This window comes from Rhamphochromis longiceps, linkage group LG2, assembly GCF_057381845.1.
Source record: "Rhamphochromis longiceps isolate RC_006_pf linkage group LG2, R_longiceps_female_GT1.1, whole genome shotgun sequence".
NCBI lineage: Eukaryota > Metazoa > Chordata > Actinopteri > Cichliformes > Cichlidae > Rhamphochromis > Rhamphochromis longiceps.
Genome location: NC_140558.1, coordinates 7,086,860 through 7,105,207, shown reverse-complemented (window position 1 = coordinate 7,105,207; position 18,348 = coordinate 7,086,860). Strand labels below are relative to the sequence as shown.

Here is an 18,348-nt window from a genome sequence, read left to right as displayed (position 1 = left end):
GTAATGTTGATGGAACAGTAGAACTCCATTTTAAGCCTTTTACTGATATCTAACATGATCCTCCATCAAAAACAAAACAAAAAAACCCAAAACAAAACAAAGCAAGCACCTCTGTTCTTCCCTTGTTCTTCCATTACAAGTAATTTTGAGTCCAGACGAGGTTTGCACAGTTTTATAACCCATCCTGATTTCCTGTGTCTTTGTCTACAGTAAGACTGAAAAAAGGCAGATGATTCAATTAACAAGACAATGTTGGAACTGAGAACTCATCAGTTAGTGATGATCAATTTAATGATCAAAGTTTTAATGGGAAATGTTTTTTTTTTCTTTTTTTTTCTTTTCTTTTCTTTTTTTTTTAGGATAACCCCAGCAATTGCACAGGAAAAGCAGACCCCATTGATGCATCCCTTTGAGCTCAAAAACCACTTCTGTGCCTGAGACATTTCCATATTTACAGGAAACTTTGGATTTCACGAAACGGAGAGTTATTCTTTCAGCATTCAGTAGATCTTAGTTTGACAAAGTGGATTGGACTGAATAACACAACAGCTTTTTGCTGAGTTTTTACTTGTTCCCTGAAGTACTGTTTTGACTAAGGCATGTTGGCATAGTTAATTTGACAGATTATAGTCGCCATTGCCAAATTATTGCTTAAACTCCCCTGTGTAGACAAGTACTGTTTGGATATGTTGGAGTGTTTAAATGCATGTTTTTGGGTAGCAGTTTGTCTATAAGTAGTTTCATTTACATCCACGTGTGGACCTGCATGCATGTGATAGTTCATGCTTCTTTTATGTAGCTGACCTTAGCCGAGGGTATGCCAGCAGCCATTTATCTTTTATTCATTTTACCAGCCATCTGTGACCAGGGCAGCTTCTCTGCCACTGATGCTTGTTAAAGCAGAACCCGCTCCAAGAGGTGCAGCATTCTGCAGTTGGTACACTTTGGAGGGCAAGTTACTTTTTTGATTCCCTAGAATTCACCAGCCATTATCACTATTTTGACAGCCAAAGCAAATTTTGTCATTGAAAAGAGCTTCCTGTTGTTTTGTTACCTGCTGCGGCTGCTAGAAAGTCCTTAGCAGTCACCACTGTTTTTGTTCACACCCTGCTAGTTACAGAGTGCTTCTGACTGAGTGTGCAGCTCAAACATCTGTCAACACCTCAGTTTGATAGTTATAGAAGCCAGACCATCACTGAGAGACAATGTTCCAGTGCTTCTTTCTCTTACCTAATTTTCTCCACCTGGCTAGGTCATGATTTCCTAATTTTGGTACACGAGGTCATCAGAAAATAAAGCATTTATAGGAGTAGAATTACACTGCTGACAATGTCTTTGGATAAACAAAACAAAAGAGACCGTCTTAAAACACAACACATAGATTACAGGGAAAAAAATCTTTAAAGTGAAATATGTCCACAAGCATCTACGGTAGATGTGTTTTTTTATGCGTCTTGGGACCAAACTGTTCCTACAAAATATAAACCTTGTTTTTCAGTTTTTTTAATATTCATAACTACAGCAGAGAGCATGATCTTCAATATGTTGATCCAATATCTCCCACAGTAAACATTCGTGGTTGGAGTTGGTAACTGTAAAGGTCATCGCATGCGATTCGCATCAGTTTTACACTCATCAAACATTCACTTGAACCCTTCTGCCCTGCATGGAATAGCAATGATCAGACACTAATGGCGTTAACTTTTCCTTTTCATTGCAGCGCAGAGAATGTGGCAGTTTTTAAATTTGAAAAGGAGAGCGCTAGTATCCAAATAGCACCTGTTGTCCATGATATTGACATCTGTATTAAAGAGAAAATCTTATCTAACAAGCTTGTATGGAAGAATCTATATTTGTCGTGTTTCTTGTTATTTGCTTTTCTCTTTTCATTCATAGATGAAGGTATTTCTTCACTTTTTCCACCAAGAGAATAACAGCTATCACAGAAAACTGCAAATCTCAGTAAATCATTTCTAATAAGTTAAGTGTCGGTTGTACATTGTTGTTTACACTGAATCTTTACGCTACCATATTTTTATACTTAATTTTTATACTTTCTTCATGATAATAATAAACATTATATGAATGCGAAGAATAGAGTTTTTACGCCTTGGGGACTTTACAAGGTTACAGAGAACTGAGATGAAAATGATAGTTTCGGTGAAAGCCAGTTTATTTCCCTGGCAGAGTTTAAGGAGAACTTCTTCAAGGCTGTCATATCCAAATGATGGCGAGCGTCGGGATTACATCAAGCATCTCATTTAAATGCTCACTGATTGCTCAATTTGTTTCTATAAAGGAATGCTTGAAGACATTTACAGTACAAAAATGAGATCCCCGGTATCTCATAATGACATGTCATTGGTTTCTGGGGTCACTCTGATTCTACTTAGCTAGTCATCAGCTTTCGGTGAGAACCCAGTTCTACTGTGTGAAATTCTCATTACCAGACTCACTAAATCATTCCTGCTTGATCATCCCCAACAAAGATCATTTGTCTCCCATGAGATTCTGCAACGAAGCTATTATTCCATACTTGTCCCATGTTGATCACGCAGTAAGATGTGGTATAGATGTCAGCGTCCTCTCCAGAGACTTAAAAGACTTCCCAGTGAACAGCAACGTTTTTCCCATGTGCTTGTTGACATCGGCTAATATAACTGTTATTAGTAGAGAGAGACTTCCAGATTTAGCAAGGAGAAGCTGATTTGACATGTGTCAACCTCTAGTTTTAGTCCTTATTTTTCTCTTTGGCTCCACTCTACTCTGCTGAATCTTTCATGTAGTTTACGTCTTTGATCTGGAGCCTTTGATGGTGGATTGTAAATACAAAACCAACGTGTTTTCTGTTGCTGTCAGGGTTAGTGTTTGACACCTGTGTGATGGATTTGTTCATCAGTTTCTTTGTGTTGAAGAGGCTCCCGCTTTCTTAGTTTGAGGCAGTGAATGCAGCGTGTCTGTCACACTTTGTGCTCCCCTCGGGAAAACAATCTTTAGCGTTTGTTATTATGAGGAAGACAGTCAGAGACCTGTACAGATTTGGGTTTTGCTGAATATAAACAAGAGCTAATGTTTAATAATGTGAATCTTCAGGGGGATTCTACTTTGCTTGGATACTAATTGGCTAAAAATGTGAAAACACTACATCCATTGTTACAAATAATAAGTTCAATGTTTTTAATTGTGCTTTGTTCTGCACTTGGGAATAATTTAGATATTTATGAAACATGTTATCGGATAAAATAAACATGTACTTTCCCCTTAGCTCTTATTGCATTTTTTACTACAAATAAATAAATAAACTCTCCATCATCCAACCAGTTTACCTTTTCTTTCCCCCCCCCCAGATGATAACTGTAGACTGAGCGACTACCGACGGCTGAAAAACAAGATTCTGGATTTGCATGAGAAACGATACATGGGGCCTGCCAGCCATGGGAAACACAAGGACAGCATGGTGGCCAAGAAGCAACTGGTTGATGTCATGTTCAAACGCTTTGATACAGACAATAACGGTCAAATAGATGCCAGCGAGCTCTCACAGGTAAGAATATGGGAGTAAAAATGAGCTTGACTATGCCACTACATATTCCCCCTTTCAAAAATGAATGTGGTATTAGTGTGTGTTTGGCATGAAGGTAACATACTGCTTAACCTCGACTCACAAGCTAACACTGGTCTTAAGGTATTTTTTAAAGCATCATTTAAGTACAGAATAAAAAGATTTGCTTCCCATTTCAAGAGACTTCACAGTATCTGTCATGTCTGTCAAAACTTGAGAGCCATTTCATTTAAATATCTCATCAAAGGGGGATAAAAAGTGAACAAACCATCTGTGCGCTCAGGTGTTTAAACTGTCCTCTTTCATGTGTGCCAGAATTGTGTCCGTTTTACTCCTTTTACCCTTCCCTCTGGTAGCTGTTGTGCATCGCTCAAGGTAAATCTTTTGAAAAGCAATGTGGGTCAAAGGAGCCATGAAGCTTAAGGGAGGCTACAGCCTTTGACCAGGATGTTGTAAAAAAGACCTTTTTGTGGCTGCCGTAAGGAAGGAAGATATTCTGTGCATATCAAATAAAGTCTCCCAGTACCCCGGGATTGAGTTAATATAGAGCTTATTTGAATAATTGAAGGGGTAAGCAACCCGCAGTGGTTTTCAAAACCATCATATCAGTTTCTTTTCTTCTGTTATCTTCCTGCTGATCCAGTAGGAAATCCTGCGTGTACAGAGGTCACCTTGGTAAGCTTTGTCAGTGCCCTTTCCTCTGACTCATTAGATCAATATTTTAGCACAGGAGGTTTATGGCATATGGCCACAAAATAGTGATATTTTCATATTATTTACATATTTTTACATGTTTTAACATTAAATGGTACTCCTTGCCAGCTTGAGAGAAATCAATGCTCGGTGAATAAAATACATAGTCAACAAACTATGTTGGACTGGTATGTCTGTGAAGGTTCTCAGTCATCCCCCCAGGGGGTTCATGACCCTCTTGGGGGACGCTCCCCTAGGACTTCAATCTGGGACTCTCTACCATTTGACCTTAGAGCTGAAGAAGCTTCTCGTTGATAGGTGAAACATCTTCAAGCAACTTAAAGAGACGCTTTTCCTTCCAAGCTCCTTAGACCGTGTTGGACTGGGTTTTATGGAAAAACATTGCCAATATACCCCAAGTGTTAATTTGAATATGCCCTTTCAACCTATTGAATATTACTTTGGCCTGGTTTTTAACCCTGTTTGTAAATGAGATGTAATCTTTTCCTCTGCAGAGTTGATACCCCCACCCCCACCAGGTGTTTTGAATCATGCAGGCTAATAATATACGTCCAAATGGAGGAACTGTTTTCAGGGATTCCTCCAAGTCTGTTTTTAGCCCTCCTCCCATTTTTGTTGTTTACATATATGGGAAATTTGGCATATTTCATGCAGAGCCAGCCACATAAACCTCATTCACAGGAAAATGGAGAGAAGGGAGCACTTTTGGGAAGGGCAGAAATTGAAATATCAGTGAATTGCAGGTGGCCCTTATGGGGGTTTCAACTGAATTTATTATTTTTTTGTTCATACAGATATGCTTTTTTTCATGAGCCTACCTGACTTTGGGGTATGCATGCAGTAGTTAACCAAGAAACTTTTTTTCATTTGTTTTGTTATTTACCTTGGAGAAAATATTGTCCAAAAAAATCCATCAATGCAACAGTCCAAACTGTATCTTTGTTTGCCTGTAGTAAGTGAAGACTATTTACATGTTTACTTTACAGGCATAAAAATGTTTCTGATTAATTTAATTCACATCAGAATAACTACACAATGACAGCAGGACAAATATCGCTTCGAAATAGGTTTCTCCATCTAATCAGTCAGTTAACAAACAAAGGCTCTCATGGGTTAATAGCGCTTCACCATCATGGCTCCTATACCAAATTAATAATTTGTTTTCAAATGGATTCTCTGCTTTATTGAGTAGTTCTTCAGAATTTTTTTTCAGAGTAATTCATAACTCAACTTAAATGATGTAAGTTACACAGTAAGGTTATGGCTCTCTTAACTTGTACTGGCAGGGCCGTGCATGTTTTCTTAACCTCATCTGCTTGAGCTGGCACTGAGTTCTATCTTATTAAGAAATTATAATTTTGAAAGAAGAGATTAATGCAAATCAAATTTGGCCTGAACAAACCTTCAAAAAGAACTACATAAGCAATTCACACATTTTTCATCAGTTTAAAATTACAAAATTATGGCTGCCACCCGCATGGCCTAAAGCACCCTTTATAATTGGAGCATTCTCTGATCTCATTTGAAATTCTAGGACAGAAATCCCTCACTTGGACTTACTCAATGTGCTAGAGTGTGCACATGAAGTGACACAGTGAGCAATTGTTCCTGCCCTTTTAGTGCCCTTTTAAAATGGCAAATCAAAACATATTTTTTCTTCATGCATTCATCGTATCTATCATTGTACCAAAGATAATATTTGAAGATTTATCTTTTACTAGAAAAAATAAAAATAAAACACTGCTTCTTGTCCAGTGTTGATCCTGATATACCGTTTATTGTCTACAAAAAGCATGATAAAAGATGCTGTAGAATTTGCTGTAAGAAGAAACATTATGTAAGTTTTTTTTCAACTTGCATCTATAAACTTTTAAATATAGTACAAATCTCAAGGTTCTAACTAATGGAAAATTGCTCTTTTAAATCTCTGCAGAAGTCTAGTCTGAGTTGTTATCAGGTCTGCAAATATTTCTAAAAGAGCTGAATTCAAATTAAGAGGAGTGCGAACAGGTGACTTCTGATCCCTATTTTGGGATTTTGGGGGGCTAAAATAGATATAAAAAATAGATATAACGAATTTGCAAATCTTTTGAAACATTCATAGCACAGTCACTGAAGATCTTGCTTCATAAGTCACACATCCTAGTATGAGTCCTGCAGTATTGTTTTGTACTGCAGTACCTAATTCATCCTCTTGACAATACAAAAGGTTTTCTTTTTGTTTTTTCTTTGCAGATTCATGCATGCAGGGTTTACAACTACCCTCTTTTCACATGAATAACACAGAATCTTATTTTGTTTGTGTAAAAAAATAGTAAAGGTGGATAAAGAGGAGACAGATGCAACTTTAAAACTTTTGAAATTGTAAGGGAGATGATGTGTAAATTGTTATGGTTATGAGGGAAGAGCAGAGTCGAGAGTGAAGGAGATGAAAGCACGTCTGGAATGCTGGAAAATGTTCACATACAGCAAGGTTTCCACCAGTGTATTGCAAGCCTGGAGGCGCAACAGGGGGTTAACTTAAGCATCCCAGCTGAACAACCTTTCTAGCAGGAACCGTATAGTTATGGTACATAATGTCTGTATTGCAAGAATAGGTTCCGTGTAAGTAAAAAAAAAAAAAAAAGAAAACTCAGTGTAACTGCTAATTGTAAGACATATGTTCTGTCTGGGTAACCAGCCAATGTTCCATTGGCTTTGTAAATTAAGGTTCAATTTAAAACAGGCAGAAGCTGCAATCTCAATACACATATATCTGGTTAACCTATTGATGATTTGCCTCAGATCATTTAGCTCACATGGTCCACTGAACATGTGCAGGATATGTTACTGCTTTGTTGTTCTCTTTTTCTCCAGAGGAGTCACTGGAAAAACACTGTAGAAACAGAAATGGAGTTTATGCATCAAAGCCTGCAATTCCAACGCATAAAAGTCTCTTAAATGCCACATCACTCCAGGTGATGAAAAGACCAAAAAGCAAGCAAAGAAAGGAGCAATGAGTAAAGACTGTTTTTGAGTTAAAATCATCTTCTTTTTAAAAAAAATTTCTAAGCCCAAGAATGAAAAGAATGAAAATAGAAAATTTGTACATTGAATTCTTTTTTTTCAGTGATTCAACATTCAAATTAAAGTTAGGTGTAGCTCACATAGCATCACAGGTAACTCTTAAATTTTGGGCAAGTCATCTGGGAAAGGGAAGTGCACTGATCCGATGGACAATGCATGATGTATAAAGCCGTCCCTTGTGATCAGCATTTTGACAGCTGATCTAGTATGATGGATGTTTTACTGCCAGGGCCATGCAGAAGGTGTGGAATAGGATCATGTTTTTATCAGGATGATGACAAAAACTGCAGTATTTTGGACCTGTTCATCCACTGTTGTGACAGAACTTCATTGACTTTCAGTTTGGCTACAATGCAAATGTTACCGAATGTTGTGATATTTTGATACCACGGTTAGCATTTACAGGATATTGTTTTATACAGGAAAACTGTTACTCAATAAGGCCCATCTACTAGTTGTTTTTCTCTTTCTCTGTGACCCAAGAATTAATGTGTAAGACTCACAAGCTGGTACCCCAAGGTCGAAAATACCACAGAGACGAGACCACTTCCTTACTCCCATCCTCCCTTTTTCTTTATCTCTTAGAAAAAGGCTCGTTAAAGGCCAGGTGGTTTGTTTCAGAATTCACTAATGAAAGAACTCTGTATTCTATGTCTAGGAGTGTATTTTGCTGGGATGATCATAAATTGTAGCTGAAGAGAGAAACTACACACAGGATACTTCTTTGCTCACAAGGCAGGAAGACGTTTCCTTATTTGGTCTGTACCGGTTTGAACTGGGAAAGCTGACACACGAACCTTTTTTTCCTCTATATAAGCTGTTATGTACTAAATAAACCTTTGAGTCGATTGGGAAGGCAACCTAAAGCAGTCTCTGTTTTCTTGTTCTCCCAAGCTGCTCCCGAGCTCGTACTAACACGCTGAATGGCATACCTGAGTGTTACTTTGAATAATTAGGAATCTTAGAAGGAAAGGACAGAACTCTGCTTATCGCTCGTGCCTTGGAGGGAAAACCGGGATGGACATTTTTTTCCTTCACCGAACATGACCACAGCCTTCATAGACTGACACTTTACCTGAAGGAACTGTAGAACTTTTAAATATTAATCTGAAAAGCCAATGATTAACAAAACTGTCTACTATTTTGTAGTTTTGTGACTGTACGGTTCTACAAATACTAAAACCATTGTATTTGTTTTTCAAATTTAAACTTTCAATTGTTAACTGGCTTTGTCTGAGTAAACAAGATGGGGGAAATGGCCTGACATTGCGTAGTTTTTCCAGCAGAGGGCACTTTGCAACTTGGCTTTTGGCAACACATGTTTGAAACACAGCAAGCATAAAAACTACATGATCTAAGCAGATTTGGCCAGTGTAAATCACTAAATAAATAACTATGTATAAGAAATGCTAGCAAAATTTGAAAATGCGCAAAATTTTAAAATCACCAAAATATCAATATTGGCCTTAACAATCCTATGTTTGGGCTTCGGTATAGTGAGTGGAGAATTGGAGAATATAGTTGATATCTGGGCCATTACTTCCTTTTTTGCGCATAATTACATGCTGGTCACGTCATCATTCCAGCACAGAGGTGGATTCAAACCCATCATCTTGTTACTGTGAGGTGACAATGCTAGCCACACAACTTGTCAAAGAGTAGATGCAAATAAGGTTAACGTAAAAAACTTAATTGACCTGAGATAGTACCCGATGGTTTCGACTTTGCATTTCAGCCAGTGCATTCCAGTTTTAGTGAAACCGTTTTCTTGGCAATTAGATATATGGTACTCAAATTTTCATTTTGTAATGACATGTGTAATCCAAGCAACACCTATTGTTTCTTAGATTTAAACCTGGGGTAAACAAATTTTTTTTGCATCAGTGGACAAAAGATCTATAATGATCTTACCACCTACTCACATCTTGCATCACTTGATCTCAGTAGGTCACATGATAGGGTGAGACAAGGTCTCGCAATGTTTCACCCGGACCTCTGCTGATGTCCTTGGCTCATGTGATGAGGCACATGATCAATAGCGGGTCAACAACCATCTTAAGGGACAACTCGCACTAGGGTTTAAATACCTGGGACTCTCCACCATTTGGTCTTAGAACTGAAGAAGCTTCTCGGATGAAACGTCTTTAAGACACTTAAAGAGGTCCAGTCGCTTTTCTTTCCAAGCTTCTTAAATTACCATGACCTGGATGATTGAGAACCTACACAGACAATCCATATTAGCCTTTGTTTGCCTCATCCCACTTAAAATGGACTTAAAGGCAACTGGACATCTGTCCCTCTACTGTGTTCAGCTTATTAGGATATACATGTCTGGTGGGCTTAGAGCAGAAAGCAAGTTTAAACCTACACAGATATGTGTTAAACCTACACTTCTCTGTGTAGGTTTAACTGTGCTGATTACTCACTGTAGACTGAATAAGCAGTGCCATCACTGCTGTGGTTTACTTTAAGAGACATCAAATCCTTTGGTGGAAAAGAAAAATGTTATTAGTCAACATCTGGCTGATTTGTTTAGTGGCAACATTAATTGCATAGAGGTTTTGTTTTATTATAATTTCTGGAACAGTACTGAAAAAAACCAACAGACACACACAAACAGAATTAAAAAAAAATGCTCTTAACCTTCTTTAACCAACGATTGATGTATTCTCATTGAAGGTCATCAAGCAAGAAGGTCTATCCAAGGACATCTCTGAATGCACATTGTTTGACTTGCTGAAGTACAACGACGTGAACGATGATGAGCACCTTACAAAAGAGGAGTTCTACACAGCCTTTGGTGAGGATACAGTTTTGTTACTCCCATCGTCTGTTTACATTGTTCAGTAAAATATATATCAGATGTGACAGAAATGTATTTTTAAATTTGCAGTTTTAGTCAATACTAAATAATAGCTCTTGTCTTTAAAAAAAAACTATATTTTAAAGTTGATGGTTCATATTGTCCTAGTGTGTAAACATTACGACAATGTTTACAATGGCGTTCTTTTTACCCAGTTGTTAGTTAATTGATTTGGAAAGTAGTGCAGTAATTATGAGTATTATGAGAAAACAGAGAGTAAATTGAAACCCTGGAAAAAAAAATCTCTCAGATGCCACGACATAATTAATGTGTATACTCATATTTCATTGATACTGATGCTCATTTCTTCTTTATTCTCCTTTTAATAGCATAAAAGTATAGAATAGCCCTTTATTTGTCCTTGCACACTTACAACAAGTACACATACAACTGTGCTGGAATAAAAAATAAATAGTAGACAGCAGGAATAAATGGCAAATAGGAGAAATATATACAATCAAGAGGGATGTATACAAAACAAAAGAAATATATACAAAAATAGGAGAAAGGCACACATTAGAGAACAATGAGTGCAAAGCAAAAACGTAGTCTGAATAGAGTCTGTGTGTGAGGTAGAGCTGGGCGATATGAGATTTTTTCATATCACGATATGTTTTTTTCATTTCAGGCGATAACGATATCTATCACGATATAAGCCAAATAACTATATTTGTAAGATTTAAATGTGCCGTTGCTCACAAGTAAAATGTGAAATAATCAGCAGCTTGTTCTTATTTAAATATTTATTTCCCATAATAAGTTCAACAGGGTAGATGTACTTAAGGAACATGAGACTTTTTCAGATAAATAAAGGCAAATATTGCAAACTACACAAAAGGCAGCTGCTAAAGCGTTTAAGTTTCAAAATAGAACAAACGAAACAGACTAAATTGTCAATTCCACTTAGAAACAAAATATTAATTCTAAAAATAAATCTTAGTTTGTTTTACAGAAGAACAGACAAAATTGACTAACTTTTGTCAATATCAAATAAACTGAGAACTAAAAGGAAATTCTCAATCTCTCCTTGTTGTATAGCTGAGCTTTTCAAACAGTTTTAACAGTTACTTTAGTCTGACAAAAGCCGAATGATGAATTAGCGCTTCCAGTCAGAGACTGAGGCTACGTCCACACGTACACGGGTATTTTTGAAAACGGAGATTTTCCGTTTCCGTTTTAAAAAATAATCCCGTCCACACATAAAGGCAGAAATGAAGGAAAACGCTGCTATGAACATGCCAAAGCAGCAGGTGGCGCTAGATTCCTAACCGTGCAGAAATGTTGGCCAATCAGAAGTCTAGAAGCCTCGGTGGGAAAAAGTAAACAAAGCTGGGGCATAGAAGCAGAACCGAGTCGTATGTGTGGAGGGACAGTAACTGTGTGTATATGTAAGCATTTAAACACTGCAGAGAGTAGAATTAACAGTATTGTAGAAATTCATTTCACCGAAACAATAACGTGGCGCACAGTGTGACGCATGCACCAGTTTATTGTATTTCCAGACTTGCTTTCGGCACATTTACAGTGCACGCTACTCTGTTTTTTGTCAGACTTGAAATAGCCGAAATACCTTCACACTACGGAACTTCTATGGCTCTTCCGTTCGACAATCTCTCCGGCATTGGAACCATCATCTGTTTTCTCTTCGGTCACGCTCGGTTGATTTTTCTAGTCGGCACACTCATTTCCTCCATTACGCGCTGCCTCCATTACCCGCTGGCTGCTTCCCAAACAAACACACGTGCGGCTTGGCACTTGTGCTGTACGTAACAAGTCACGCGACGTGACGCTGCGGCTGTGATTGGTTCGGCTCTGCGCTACTTGATTTGGATTGGCTGACCTTCTTTTTTTTTTTTTTAAGAGGACAGGAGCGGCGAGGTCTATCGCGATAGCTTAATTTCTCTATCGAGTAAAAGTTTTATCGTGATACATATCGTTATCGTTCTATCGCCCAGCTCTAGTGTGAGGGGTCTGAGTGATGAGGGTTCTCAGACCATGGCTTAGATTATTGAGGTGGGTGGGCAGGGGTGGGTTGTCAGGGATAGTGTTTATTGAAAGTCTGCATGGCCAAGGGGAAGAACCTGTTTACGAGTCTGGAGGTGAGGGACCTGATTGACCAGAGGGCAACGGATCAAAAAGGTGGTGAACGGGGCGCACGGGGTCACCTGTGATGGTTCTGGTTTTCCTGGGACATAAGCAATTTTTTTTAACGTGTGTAAAACCTTTGGTCTTCATAAAAGAAATATGATTGATTGGTAATTGTTACGTCCCTCTGCAGCTTCTAATCGTCTCAGTGTTTTCAGCTGGTGCTAATTGGCCACACCTAGTCAGGTGTGGATAAAAGCATACCTGAGGCAAGCTTTCCGGCAGTGCACTAGTCTTTGCCTTGGTGGCACCAGCCATTTTAGCCAACCTGGTTTTCCATTTTAGGATGAAACCTCTTCTCACCCACACTCTGTTATTCATCTCCTTTTTTTATGTTGCGGCTTTTGAGCCGGGTCGTAACATAAGTGGGGGCTCGTCCGGGATATTTGGACATTTTAGTGGAGACTGAATGTCAGTTTGTTTTGCTTTTAAGTGGGTGAGTGATGGTGGTCACTGTAATTGTGCAAACTCCCTTTAGTAAGTGTGTTTCAGCTGGGTGGCTGTGCTGCCCTTCCATCGAAGCACTTGTTTGTTGTTTTGCTTTATTGTTTTAGTTTATTGTGTTTGGTGGCTATCCTGGGTGGGGGTACGCTTCAGAGTTTGGTAGGAGACTGTATCTCTGGTCTGCTGCCTGCTCTCGAGTTCGCGTTTAAAGTTGCCTCGAGCCTGGTACACCACTGAAGACTAGGGTAGGAAAAGTAAGGGTTTTGTTGTTTTTAGTGTTTTAGGCTGGGAGTTGCACATAGTAAATCAGTGGGACCAAACTCGGTAGGAGGTTTGAGACCATTCATGGTCTGTAGCTGAGGCAGGTAGGCTGTTTTTAAGTTGGCATTGTGTGTACGCCATGTGTGTGTGCATATGTCAGTGTTGATGGATGCTAATGAGATCCTTGTGAGGTGAGTGTTTTGTGATGTGACCTTTTAGTGTTGTGGGGAATATGGCTATTTTGTTGGATCACTTGTGAGTGTTGTTGGCCAGGTGATGGCAATAACACTGTGGGGTGCTGAGCCACCCTTGATGTGATCATTGTGTGGCCATAGCTCTCCAGTTTGTGGTTGGTCACTGGTGTGCTTGATTTACTGAACTTTTTGGATTAAAGTAACTTGTTGTGGTATAGGGCCACTTGTATGTGACTGTTTGTGTGGTGGAGACAACAGATCACTTGGTTGTGATTATTTGTTGCTACTTTTGGTTTTGTGTTGTAGCAGATCAGGTAATCATTTTGGGTTTGACTGTTGTGCTCCTTTGTGTTGGTCACATGTTACTTTTTGTCTGTTCAGTGTGGCAACTTCAAATCCTCATGCCCATCCATGCTTAGAGATGCCAACTATAACGTGAACACTGTGCTTCTGTTAGCTTTAACTTTTATTCCAGGTTTGTGGGTCAAGGAACTGAAGGCTTCAGAGGGGCTTTTAATAAATTTAAGGGTCCTAGAGGAACCCTTTTAAGGGAGGAGGTGTTACGTCCCTCTGCAGCTTCTAATCGTCTCAGTGTTTTCAGCTGGTGCTAATTGGCCACACCTAGTCAGGTGTGGATAAAAGCATACCTGAGGCAAGCATTCCGGCAGTGCACTAGTCTTTGCCTTGGTGGCACCAGCCATTTTAGCCAACCTGGTTTTCCATTTTAGGATGAAACCTCTTCTCACCCACACTCTGTTATTCATCTCCTTTTTTTATGTTGCGGCTTTTGAGCCGGGTCGTAACAGTAATTTATTTCAACATGTGAACAATATACAAGTACATTTAGAAAAGAAAATAAGAAAGAAAAAATGCTATACAAATTACATACAAAAAAAAATGTTCTGATTAATTTACATGTTGAAAGGGAGTGGGAAGAAGTAAACACTTATTTAATCCCACCCCTTTGCCATAAATTATCAATATTTAGTCAGCTTCCTTACTGATATAATTTGTAATAAAAATAGTGAACAGATTTCTGATATACTATATACTATAATATCACATCATGAGTTTTTTTTTTTGTTTGTTTGTTTTTTAAATGGAGACATTCACTTAATTTAAATATTTTCCTTTTCTTTATAGTTCGAGAAGATCATATTTTTTATAACTCTTTTTGAACAGTTTTATGTATGCAGTTAATTAGGCTTTGAGTTTTTCTTTGAAATCTGAGAAGGACCTAACTTGTTATTAACATTTGAACTGACAGCCTGTTTCTGTTCTTTTGGCCATTACAAAGTTAGGATTGTGGTAAACCTCGAGAAATATGTGATGTCTTGCCAAAGTTTACTCACTGAGACCTGCAGATTGTTGCCAACTGTGTTGTACTATTGAAGGAGTTCAAAGTGGAAATGGTTCAAAAGAAAGCAGGTCACAACTTCTTAGAAACAGTAGTTCAATCCAAATCTCCATCATTAGGCAGCATAAAGACAACAGGTGCTGTGTGATATCTGAGTCACACTAACACATGTGCACCAGTTTCTGTCTTTTGTTTCCTTCCTATTCACGGTTCCTCCCTGTCTGACATTTTCAGTCAGCTCAATATCCTCTGACAGAATATCTTCTGACATTTGGCTGGCTTGACACATTTAGCAGAGGGAGAGAATTCATAATCAACCTTCATCTTATCAGCCCTTTGTATTTGAAGCATTTCCTAGAGGAGACCAAGAAAAAAAAGTCACAGGAGCAAATGACAAAGTGCAAGAGTCTCATCTAGTCTGCTGGATTCCACATCATACATGAATGTGTGGGAGAGAAACCCCTTCTGGCAAGTCACAGAAACACAGAACCCCATTCTTTGAAGAGTTGAGTTGCTCTGTCTCTTCCTTTTTTAGGTTTCAGAGGATTCTTTTTTTCTCAAGTTTCCAACTTAACTGTTCACAAGGAAATAGGATATTTAATGTGAGTAAATAAACTCTGTGATGGAGTTTCTTTCAACCTGCCTTACTCCTCTTTTAGACTTTTTCATTTTTTTTATCCTTGCGTGCCACTTTATGTTACTATTTAGCGACAGCGGATAATTATCCAAGTGCAGAATTAATCTTTGGATAAGCTATTTTTTAAGACGCTTTACTGGAAATTGCTTCTATATTGATGTTAATAGTTAGAGGCAATCAATAAACAATATGCTTAGCACAGCTGAAGTAATGTCTTTGTCAACAACTCAGGATTTCTGAGTATATTAATATAGAAAACAAACAGAAATAAATCCACAATACTTTCAGTGGTAAAAGTTCTCATGTAACATACTCATTTTCCTGTGTATATCTCAGTGTGAGATAGAAATACATATAAAGCAAAAAAGATTTTTGTTTTTTTATTCCATCCCATGTGGGCAGTATCAGATTGCTCAAAGGAATTCAACTCTCTTCACCGAACACTCAATATTGAATACTTGGTTTACTGACGTGCATTACATACCTGGAGGTCATGGTAGTACTCAGCTTGTGCTTCTTCACTCTATTCATGTCCAAACCTGTTTCTCTCTCCTAAATACTTCCATCCTTTCAAGATAGGCCCACAGCTCAGAAAGAAATGATGATAAAAAGACCAACATCTCTAGAGACTTAACAGCGTGACTGAAGAATTTAGTTCTCCTAATTTCTATGTAAATGTACTTATCTATCATATAGTCAGTAGAGAGAGGTGATAGTAACTCTAGTGTAGTATAAAGTGTCTTTCTTCTAGATACTGACCAGAAAGCCAACACCCCAATCCACTGCCATTCCTTCAAGTTGAGAAGCAGCGAAGTAGTTAATTTTATAGAAATACATCTTTCTAACTATGGAGGAATCAATAAGGGGAGCTAGTATTAAAATATTTAATCACAAACATTTGATGCAAACCCATCGTTTTGTTCTGTAAGCAGGCCTGAAACATGACAAAAACCGCTCAATTCAGAAAAGAGCTTCAAGTGCTACTCCTAGTTGGTGTTTAGGGAGTAAAGGTTTAAAACCATAGGCAGTATAAAAGATAGATGTAGCAAACGTGACATCAGACATTGGTATTTTGATCTTTTGGAGCTGGATCTGACAAGTGAAGGATGGATTTGGCTATGGAACCTTACGCTTATTGGGTAATGACTTGTGAATATCAAGTGGTTGGTAAATGAGGACATCCTCCTTTCTCATTTTTTACAGAGTTCACAGAGCAAGGGAGCCAAGGGTCATTTTCACGTTGATCTTTATACAACTGGTCTTTTTGCGAGTCTTTTAAGTCACTTCCATTTGCGCTTTACTTTTCAAACCTGAAAACCTACATCCATCTTTTTTGCAATGTAAAACCAAGTAACATGTGATCTACTACAGCAGATTTTTTTCTTTAAGCTTAAATGTGACTTTGTTAGTTTGCTAAGTAATTTCAAGGTGATGTTGCGTGGCCTTCTAGCTTTCAGTCAGCGTCAGTAAAACTGGGGAGATCAACATATAAGTATAAATAAGTGTATATTTAAATAAAATTCATCTCAAACTGAACAAGTAAGATATTTAAACAACCTCACAGAAAAACAGAATCTCTCTTTTCACACCAGAGAGAAAAATGTGTAAAACCAGACTGGTTGGCAAGTGATTGCTGGAGTTAGGTTTGATTGCTAACTTGCCAGTTACACCGGTGTAACTGGAGAGTTAGCTCTGAAAAGCTCCTTGCAATTGCTTTGATTGGTAGAAGATTGTCATGGTGACAGTAGTCACCCTTTTTCACCATTTAATAAAATCCAGATTTGAGGTAAAAAAAAAAAAAAAAAAGTCTTGTTGACTTTTGAAAAACAAAACGTGGGACATGTCCATTATACTGTGTCTTGAGACGAGGGGGATACCTGTTCATTCAACTGGGAAGACAACCCAGACTCCCCAAAATATATATTTCAGGTAGATCACCAGGCTGCATACTGTATTTTGCTCTGATGCTCACAATCATGCAACATAAACGCTAATTGGAAAAGCATTATTTTTTATAGTATATTGAACTTACTAAAAACACAAATCAATCAGTTTTACTGAGCATGGCTAATCTATTTTATTACTGCTGATAGTGTTCTGTCTGTGCACAGGTAGAAAGCAGCTATATAATGAAACATACTTAATTCTTTTCTTCTTCTTTTTTTAATCTGAGTGGGCTGGTGCGCAGCTGCTGATAATGCTGCAATAACAGGCATCTCCAGTATAAATCTGAGTCAGAGCACTGAACATTTATTTCAGTGACTTGTAGGTTGTAGCCTGATAGAGCCTGGTCACAGAGCTTGGGGTAAAACTACACTGTAAAGTTATAGTTTCTCACTTCATTGCCAACATAATATCTATGCAAATACCTTAAGCGCTATCGTAAACTGAGCACGATCATAAAGTAAATCCGTTGGCTCAGTGTATCCAGAACTATGGTGTGGCTTGGAAATGAACAGCAGTAAAGGCAGAATGACTCTCCATGAAAATGACACCTGTCTGACTGCTGCGCTAATAAGGACCCTTTGCACACCTTTATGGAATATTCAAAGTATTGCAACATTGTTTGTCAGGACAGAAGATAAGATTCTAATGTCCATGCATTATTCATTCCTGCTTTGCATACACTGGAAGGGGGTTGAGAATCAATTTGCTTCAGCTAGCAGTAAGGAAACTGTCTGGCAGAAGTGATGTCTTTTAATTAGATGATGTTACAGATATGAATGATGTCTGCCATGCTGCTGATAGTGAGTACCATGTCATCGTTGAATAATTTGGTGAATGATGGCTCAGTGCATCATGGGTAAATAGATAAGGTGTCATCTATCACAAAGTGTCATTAACTTTTGGCGCACGAGTGACAAAATACATTGCACAGACACTGAAGCACCCGCATCATGCTCATTACCAGGCACCTTGATTTTATTTTGGGGTCTCATAGAAAAGTTTTACATGCTTAAACTATGTTAGTTATCTTTTACATACTGTACCACATCTTGCCATCCTTTATCTGCAGCACTCAGTTTTAGAGTCTGTTTCTTTAATATCTGTCTTCCAAAAAGCCCAGTCTGCTCTGATTCATTTTGGCATTACAAAAAAACTCAA

At 38.2% G+C, this 18,348-nt stretch overlaps 1 protein-coding gene across 4 annotated transcripts in view; it reads left to right on the top strand.

Annotated features, from left to right (window-relative positions):
• fstl5 (follistatin-like 5) overlaps positions 1–18,348 on the top strand; it is a 201,090-nt gene that overhangs the window by 101,804 nt on the left and 80,938 nt on the right. For all 4 annotated transcript variants that reach the window (XM_085416209.1, XM_085416189.1, XM_085416198.1 and 1 more), the window contains exons 5-6: positions 3,348–3,544; positions 10,022–10,142. In XM_085416209.1, the coding sequence (XP_085272335.1) occupies positions 3,348–3,544; positions 10,022–10,142 (318 nt within the window). The remainder of the gene's footprint in view (positions 1–3,347; positions 3,545–10,021; positions 10,143–18,348) is intronic.